The sequence below is a fragment of the Rousettus aegyptiacus genome, unplaced genomic scaffold (assembly GCF_014176215.1).
Source record: "Rousettus aegyptiacus isolate mRouAeg1 unplaced genomic scaffold, mRouAeg1.p scaffold_m13_p_10, whole genome shotgun sequence".
NCBI lineage: Eukaryota > Metazoa > Chordata > Mammalia > Chiroptera > Pteropodidae > Rousettus > Rousettus aegyptiacus.
The window spans coordinates 43065803-43075008 of record NW_023416285.1 but is presented as its reverse complement, the minus strand read 5'-3'; the positions used below and the strand labels follow the sequence as shown (position 1 = coordinate 43075008).

Genomic DNA, 9206 nt, shown 5'->3' with positions numbered 1-9206 from the left:
AGGAAGGAAGGAAGGAAGGAAGGAAGGAAGGAAGGAAGGAAGGGAGGAAGGGAAGAAGAGAGGAAGGGAGGAAGGGAGGAAGGGAGGAAAGGAGGAAGGGAGGAAGGGAGGAAGGGAGGGAGGGAGGAAGGGAGGGAGGGAGAGAGGAACTGTTTACAGCTAGGATTTAAATTACATCATCCCAGCACTGCAAAGCCTCTTTTGAAACAGTTGCCTCTCCTATAGGACACACAGCTTAGTCTTGGTAAGAGCGCAGAAATTCAGAAGTTTGACATTTATTGGGAAATTCACAGGCGAGCTAGAGAAAAGAGGGCAGGTTTGCATTCTTTCTACTAAACCACGCCATCGGAAATATATTCTACAATAACTTCCTTTAGACAATTTCATTCCTGTTTTCATAATGCTTTTTATTTTCAAGGGAACAAAACAGACGTATTCTTTCTTTACCTAACACTAGCCTGAAGAATCTACTGGGTTCTATTGATTTTTCTGTCTTTGAACACAAGCTCATTAACCTGAAACACTAAGGGGATAACTATATTTCACTGAGCCTATAACTGAGGATCTGAAAACAAAAAGATCTCAAGACGGTGATCCAGCCCTCTACTAGTGATTCCCATTTTAACATTGTTTCCTTAACCCTAAAGACTTTCACATCAGAAGAAGCTTTCTTTATTCTAATGGTTAGCAAAAACCAGAGTTTCTGTGTTTCCACCAACTTCTGCATTTTTACAAAGGGAGGGGAGCGGAATGTTAGCAAGGAAACAGCAGTACTGCTGGACCAGCGGGTTCCTCTACCTCCACCCAGCTAAGTGAACAAGCTATATGGATATATGGAAATGAGGTCTTCCCAAGCCCACTCTCCCCCAGGACTTTCTCAAAAAGGAAAAAGCTATCAGGAAAAAAATTAGACAACACAGACATTGGAAGCTGCCTGCTAGACAAGTCTCTTCAAGAAGTCCTATGAGTGGGGCTGCATTTCTTATATCTTCCCAGGACAGGGGCTGCATTTCTTATATCTTCCCAGTACAGGATGTGACCCGACTCTTCCAAATAATAATAATAATAATAATAATAATACATATAATGATGATGATGATGATGATGATGATAACGATGTGACAACTATTTTACCCAAGAAACCAATGTAAAATTTTTGTGGTCTTGACTTTTATTTGAGATCTCTGATGAGATCAGATTATCTGTATCCTTTCATTCAAGGCAACAGACGTCTTCAAACTTTTTTAATTTGATTTATCCTTTGAAACAGAAAGTGCATTACATTTAACTGGTCTTGCAAAGGGGATTTCTTTCTCTTTACAAATCGAATTCCTTATATAAATTAATAAAGGTTAAGGATGCTAATATATCAACTGTTATTAGCTTTAAAAAGAAAACAATTTACATAGTCTATAGTATCCTTATGATACAAAACACTTCAAATTCAATTACAGCAACTAAATGGATTTTTATGTTCCTGACCCAGAGCAGTTGTAACAATTCCCACCATCTACTTTAACACGCATTTTTATCGGAAAGGAGTTAAATTAAATACAAGCTATTGTAGCCCCTCCCTCCCCAATACTTTCTTTAAATCACTAATAAATAGCAACAAACGACTGTGCAATTTCAGAGAGGAACGGAGAGGCAGGTCTGAGGCCTTCCATAGTTCCACGTCTTCTACTTCAAGTCCTGGAGGCGGGAGGCGGGCGCGAAGCCAGGGGGCGGTGGGGGACGAGACGGAAGGCATGAGGGAGAAAGTGAGATCCAACAGACCCAAACCCGGCAGAGGAGCGAGAGGAGGGGGCGGCCGAGAACATTCGTGTCTACGCTTCTCAAGTTCAAAATAAAAGGGGGACGAATGGTTCGAGTAACTCTTAAAAAGGGACGGGTAGAAGGAAGGAGGAGGTCCATCTTTTTATACGAAATTCAAAAAAGCACTTAACATTTTAAATATTCACAATAAAGTAACTTCTAGTCAGTGTGACTCACGATTTATTTACAAAGGGCCTTCAACAGGTTACTTTGGTCCGCACAGCAGTTTGTGGGGGGAGAAACGTCCCTCTTCCCGTCTGCGGCGGCCGCCTGCCCGCGAAGCTCCGAGGTCCCGCGCGCAGCGGGTGCTGATCCTGGAGAACCCGTCCCTGCGCCCCCCAGCCCGCCGTGCGCGGGGGTCAGGACCCGTCGGGATCCGTCAGGGAAGGGGCGCGCGGGCGGGCGTAGGCTGGGGCCGCTCCCTCCTGGTGGGGGGAGGGGCGGGCGGGACTAGAAGACCCAACCCGACTGGGAGGGTGACCCAGCTGCGAGTGTCGGTTGCGGTGTTCACACAGTGCGTATCACGGTGTTTTCAGCCTCATCAACCCCCGAGTCTCTCTCCTCCACCCCCTTCAACTTCTAGGTTAAAAAAATAGATATGTACATCTCAGAAAATAGCAAAGGCCCCCCCGGGGGAGGGGCGGCAAGGCCGGGCGGCGGGCGCTCAGGACGAGCCCTCAGTCTCGGACGCGTGCAGCAGGAGGCCGCCGCCGCCGCCGCCGGACTTGTGCTTCTTCAGCAACTGCGTGATTTTCTCGTCGTCCGAGTTGGGGTCCAGCGGCTTGTTGTAGTCGTCGTCCTCCTCCTCGTTCTCCGAAGCCCCCTTGAGCCGCTCGGTCTCCGAGTCCTGCTTCTTCTTGGCCGTGGCCATCTCCGCCGCGTGCTTCTTCCTCCACTTGGTCCGGCGGTTCTGGAACCAGACCTGTGGCCCGAACCAGGGAAGGAGAGGGGAGACAATGGCGGCAGGAATTTAACGCGAGTAGATCCCAGCAGAACTACTTCCCCCGCATCCCGACGTCGCTCCTGCGGGCCCCTGACAGCTAGCCACCCTCCCTCAGAGACCTCCCTTGTCTGGGCCGTCAAATGCAGTCTCCATCGCCCCGAGTTCCTCTGAGTAACAGGCAGCAACAGACTGACTGCCGTTGCCATAGCGATGGTAACACAAGAGTATTGAGGTTGTCAGTGAGCCATTTCTCAGAAGAGAAAAAACTTGGAAACTTAAAATGAGCTTCCCAAAAACTGAGTGCGCTTTCCTACTTTCTAGTTTAAAGTAGAAAACTTTTCCCCTTTGAAAAGCTGCCCCATAATAACGGTGATTTTTTCGTTATATTATTTACTTAGATGAAGGTATTCCAAATAATCTAGGTGTACTTGATTTTTCGTGTGATTTGTGGGAGAAAGCATAGCATTTATCCCAATTACCTTCATTCTCCTTTTCACTTTTTGGATATGTCTTTCATTTAATCTCGGGTCTGAATGCTCATAAACGTGATAAGTAAACATCCCTCCCAATTTACTCTTGCAGCACATGATGTAAAGTTTTTTTTTAAATTTGCCGAAATAGAAACTTCACATCACTGACAATAACCAATATAAATGCATGAAAATATTTAATAGCCCAGTCAAAATCATCACAGTGGTGGTGGCGGCGGCGGAGGCGGTGGTGGTGGTGGTGGTGGTGGTGGTGGTGGTGGTGGTGGTGGTGTGTGTGTGTATGTGTGTCTGGTTTAATGTTTTTATAAAACCAAAGTCAAGACTAAAGTTTCATCAGTTACTTTTTTAAAAGTGAAATGTTGACAATTACATTATTTCCTTCTATTAGCATGCCTAGTCTTTCAAATATTACTTTAATATTGTTCCTCTCAAACATTCATGTTATATAAAAATATTTAAGCATATTCATGATGTTTTGACAACATGTTTGACACACATTTAACCTAAAGCATCAGCAATAAGCAACCAATTTCCCAAAGATATTGAATTATCCTCTCTTTATGCTTCTCATCCATTTTCCAATCTGTTATGTATTTTATCTAAAGAATCAGAATTGTTAAGAAAGTGATTTTGATTTTCTTTATACTGCTATAATAATTCACCTCGAGCCATGCAGACATATTTACGGTGACAAATGGAGACCTCTAGATTACTGTGGCAGGCTATGTACCAACCACTGCAAAAATAATTTTAACTGTGATGGTATTCTAATGGTCACATACAAAATCACTTCTGAAATGCATTTTGTGATGCTTGTCCAGGGAGAAATACACCCTAACCAGAAGACATTGTTAACAGTTATTCCTACTTAAAGAGCAATGATTAGACTAATGAAAATAGACACAGCCCCTTAAAAAAACCCAAATGTAACAAATGAAGAAAAGGAACAAAAGAGTACTGGAAATATAGGAAGCCACTAGATTTAATTTACCTAGCTGGCTCAATTCTTTTGTTTTTAAGGAAACATTTCTAAAATTTTATTCCCTGGAAATATATTGTACATCCCGATTATAAGCAAAGTAAAATTTTAACTATAAATGTTGTCATAAATGATAAAATATCATATATCTGTTGATAAATCAACTTATTTTAAACAGGATTCAATTTCATAATAAATAACCTTGTCAATTCATTTAGGAAATTACTATTCCAAAGTGATTGCCTTCAGTAAACTAAAAGCAGAGTTATCCATGCTAAGTGGTTAGATCCTGTGGATTTATTTTTTTTAAACCTGCAAGTTAATATAGTAGCACTATAACGCTGACCTATATTTAGAAATTATATAACTAGGGGAGTCTGAATTGACCAACGAAAGATTGAATTCTTTACAAACAGAATAAATAGAAGCTTTCTAACTGGCCTGAGCTATTCTTAGGGCTGATATTTATGTAATGCTTTTATTCTCTAATAATGGCGAGTTCCCCAGCACATGCTGCTATCTAGATTAACCTAATTTCAAGGGGTGGGGGGGGGCTTGATTCCTTTTGTTCATCAACAGTTTGACCTCCTGGGAGTTCCCAGAGCCTTTGTAACCCCACCCCGACCCCCTTTGCTGATCCCATCTTCTCCCCAGACTCCTCAGACCCGCACCCCAGGCGGCTGTTTTTAAATTGGTGTGTACGTGTGCGTGTGCGCGCGCGCGCGCGCGAGATACGAGAAAGGGGGGAGGGTCTATCCCTGGAGGTTTGCGAGGTCCACTCACCTTGACCTGACTCTCCGTCATCCCCAAAGAATACGCCAAGCGAGCCCTCTCCGGCCCCGCCAAGTATTTCGTTTGTTCGAAAGTCTTCTCCAGAGCAAAGATCTGCTGGCCGGAGAACGTAGGTCTCGTGTGTTTTCTCTTCCCGTCTTTGTCCAACAAAATGGATCCTTGATCTGAAAGAATGGATAAACAAGAACAGAGTGAAAATAATCGGTTACAGGTGGCTCCACTGAAAAGAAACAAACTCTCAAAACAATGTTTTGGTGGGAAAGTAAAGCTTATTCTGCGGCGGGTACCAGAAGCGTCGTGATGCTTCCAGTCCCACTTCGCTTCCCCTTTGCCTTTTTATCCCACCTGTTTTTTAAAATCCGGGTATATCTGGAGCAGTAGTAAATAACCTTCTGCCCAGGGAAGATCCAGGGAACACATTGGTAAAGTTTGCCGGAGCCGAACAGCTAGGCCTCAGTGAATTGAGGAGTACGGGAGTGGGGGGAAAAGGCCGCTCTAGCCTTCTCGTCTAGCCTTCTTGGCCCCGAAGCCTTTGCATGAAGATGACTAGTTTTTTGTTTTTGTTTTTTTTTTTCCCCTGAACGCTTTCCTAACCTGTGCCCACGCAACAAAAGGCGCCTTGTATTTTGCACACAAGAGAGCGAAATCTCCCCTAAGTCTAATGCTGCTGCGCCCGAGGGGGAGGGGGCGCAGCCTTTGTTGGCGGTCCCTACTTGGCCATCAAAACGAATACAATAGCTTCTCCCCACACCCTCATCCGCCTGGACCGCCCTCCATCCCAAGGCTTCCCAAGGGAGCCTCCACTAGGCTCCCGCAACTTCCCTTAGTTACTACTGCTCAACAACACTAAAGAGATTCGGAGACCTAGAAGAACTTCAGGCACTCGGTCAAAAGCAAAGAACAGAGCGAGAAAATGACCCGGGGCTGCCTCCCAAATGCCACCTGGGAGTCTGGGAGGTTCCAGGGTGAGGTGGCCAACCACCCAGATTAGAGTGATTCAGGGGCAACTCGGCTGGTTTCAAGCAAGGTCTCTGAGAGATGTTGCATTTTTCCCGGTCTTTTGTCCCATCATCTTGTTCTTCCACTTGTTCTTTCTCGTATTAGGATGCTGAAGGCCACTACGCCTTTCATTATGCCCGCGCCCAACGCGCCCCTGCCCCCCAGGGCCAACGCAGGTGGGAGAGCGAAGGCCCAGCGGTGAGGAACCGCGCGAAGTGACTCGAAGCTTGCGGTCCTCTGTGGGCCGCAAGCCTGTCTTCAGTGGGTTCACTCGCACCTACTGTACTCGGGGGTCGAGAGCGAAGTGAGTTGGGGCCACCGAGGGATGAGACGTACGTGCAAACACACGCGCTCCGCTCAGGGCTGTAGAAGGCTCGCCGCTGTGGGTTCCCATCGATTCGCAGAGAGGAGGCCAGTTAGGCTGGCGAGGGTGGAGCCCTGGTCCGAAGGCCGGAGCCGGGAAAGCAGGGGTGCGGGCAGGGTGCAATGGCCTCTCCTGCCCTTCCCAGTTCTTTAACCCAGCCGGGCCTGTGGTTGAAGCTGGACTGAACCAGGAGCGGCGGGGGCCGCGGGCGAGACAAATGCCCGGCACCGCGTTGTGTTCCACGAGGACGCGTGCACACCCGGTCCGCGAAGCATGCCCAGACCAGGAGAGAGGAGGGAGCTTGAACGCAACCACGCGAGCTCAGGAAAACGAGAATCCCTCACTGAACGGCCTGGCACGGACTAAATTGTGCGATTCCGGCGTTGCCAAACTACTAGGGAGGCAAGAGGGTGGACCGAGTGCATGCACACCAAGGGCCCTGACCCGAGAGCGGGCACAACGCGCACAAACTGGGCACGGGCGATCGTACTCACGAGGGGTGCAGGCCAGGCGCGCGTCCCTCCAGGGCGGGCTCTGCATCACTCCTGGCCAGAAGATAGGCGTCCGGCCGGGCAGCTCCGCTAGCGGCTTGGGGTAACGACCCACGGCGGCCACGGCTGCGGCACTGGGGCTAAAGTAAAGCCCCGGCGGTGGCGGCGGCGGGCTCAGGCTGCTGAAGCGGGGCAGGCCGGCCAACAGCCCCGCTGGAGAGGAGGCAGCGGCCGCGGCGGCTGCGGCCGCGGCGGCAGCGGCCGAAGCGGAGGAAGCGGAGGTGGACGAGGAAGAGGAGGAGGAGGAACCGGAGGGCGAGGCAGAGGGCAGGGCGGCCCCTGAAGCCACGGGCATTGAGGGCCGGCTCAGGATGTCGTTGATGCCGTGTGGAGTGGCGGCCGAGAGTTGCTGCGGGGGGCTGCCCAGGGACGAGAGCCCCCCCGCGGCCGGGGGCTTAAGGCTACCTGGGTTGTGGGCGCCCAGAGGCGGAGAGGGCGACGATGAGGAAGACGAGGAGGACGAGGAGGAGGCGGGGCCGGCGGGTAGCGGGGGGTACGCGGCGGGGTACAGCGGGGTCTTCATTTCGGCCATGCTATGCAGGGCGGCTAGGGGCGGGCTACTGAGCAAGAAAGCGCTCTGCCGGGTGCCCTCCATCGCCCCCACCGCTAACATCCCACGGCCAGGCCTGAGCCTGCAGCCACACAGCGAGGGCGCCGGCTGGTGCCCCCGGCGGGGCGTAGGAGAGCGAGAAGCGTGGAGGGCGCGAACGAGGAGTTGCTCCGCGCACCCAGAGGCGACCTGCCAACTGGGCCGAGAACGCAGCTGCCGAGAATTGCTCTCCGAGCTGCGCAGCAGAAATGTCCAAGGCGGTGGCTCACCGAGACCAACAGGCGCCCGGGTGGGTTTGGCTGTCCTTTCGCTCCTAGTCCTGGATTCAATCTCGATCTCTTCTCTCTTCCTCACTTTTCCTCGCCGCTCGAAGTGCGCTACTTCTTTTTTCCCCACAAGAAGCAAAACGAACCCCAGGCCGGCCCCGGAGAGTTTGTAACAAAGTTAAGAGTCACCAAATCTCCACTTAGATGTTGGAGGATAGGAGCTGGCTCGCTTTCTTTAGCGAGGTTCAAAGGATGCCAGGTTCTGCCCGATACGCTCCTCTAATCTTACTCGGCAGCTCTGCTCTTTCCTCCACGAGGCTGATTCGCACTCGGCGCTCGCTGCGCTCAGGGAGAGCGCGCATCCAGACCGCGGGAGTCTCTAGCCTCCGGGCGGGTTTCCTCCGCCAGCGTTGCCCAGGGCAGCTGCGCCAGAAAGGGCAGTGCCACCAATCCCCGCGGCTCCCAGATTCCGCGCGCAGACCCGCCTTCCCCTCTGGGTTACCGAGCACTAGAGTTGCAATATTGAAAAGAAAAAGGGGGAGAAAAATACACACACACACACACACACACACACACACACACACAACAAAGACTACGTGTGAAAAGTCTGACGGCTGCGGTTACGGCTCTGCTTGTCTGTCCACTTCTGCAAACAGGCCTGGCGACCCCTGCCCCACCCCCCAGCGCCCTCTCCTCCTCTCACTCGCCGCTTTTGCCTCTCCTCTCTCGCATTTTCTTCGCAGCTTTACAGGCTTCACTCTTCTAAGTCCTGTCCTCTGGCCAAGCTGACCCTCTCCGCGGCTCTCCACTCTCCTCTCCTCTCTCTCCCTCCGGGCCTGACAGTTCAGATGAAGCTCTCAAAGGTAATAAAACATTTGCATCACTCCCTACCCCTCTTTAGAGGAGGAACGAAGGGGCGGGGGAAGAGGGGGGTCCAAAATAAGAACTTTGGGGGACGTCACACCAAGTCGGCCAGGAGGGGCGGGGCCGAGGAGCGGGGTGCAGGCCGGGGGCGTAACCACCGTCTCCAATAGGGTAGAGCCTTAGGCCTCGCGTCGCCCTTGGGGCGCGCCCACTCAGGAGCGCCGCGCCTTCTGATTGGCTGAAGAGGGTGCGCCGTAATGCCGCGCCCGGCTTGTCCCCGCCCCTCCCACATCCTTTCCTCCTGTGGGTGGAGCCAGGGGGCGCGGCCTGGCGAGTGGTGAGGTTCGGCCGCGGGGCCAGTAGACGCCTCAATTAATTGTGTTAAATAAAATGCGCAAAGGGAGGGGGGAGTAGAGACGAAGAGGGTATTACTTTTTAAAGAGAAGAATAATGAAAACCCAGCCCTTTTATGGAAAAGCAGTTCATTTTCTTCCCTCCTGCCCCCTCTCCTGCTCGCGCCACCCTACCCCCTTCCCCCAAGAGCTTGCGGCGCCTCACCTCGAACAGAGTCTGGTCTCTTATAAAATGGAGC

At 51.0% G+C, this 9206-nt stretch overlaps 1 protein-coding gene across 1 annotated transcript; it reads right to left on the bottom strand.

Moving 5' to 3' along the window:
• Positions 1–2446: 2446 nt before the first annotated feature.
• Positions 2447–7547, bottom strand: NKX6-1 (NK6 homeobox 1). The gene is made up of 3 exons (XM_016156166.2): positions 6878–7547; positions 5012–5184; positions 2447–2737 (listed from the first exon to the last, which is right to left on the bottom strand). The coding sequence occupies exons 1-3, from the start codon at positions 7545–7547 to the stop codon at positions 2480–2482; spliced, it is 1101 nt and encodes a 366-aa protein (XP_016011652.2). The 3' UTR covers positions 2447–2479.
• Between the last annotated feature and the right edge of the window lie 1659 nt (positions 7548–9206).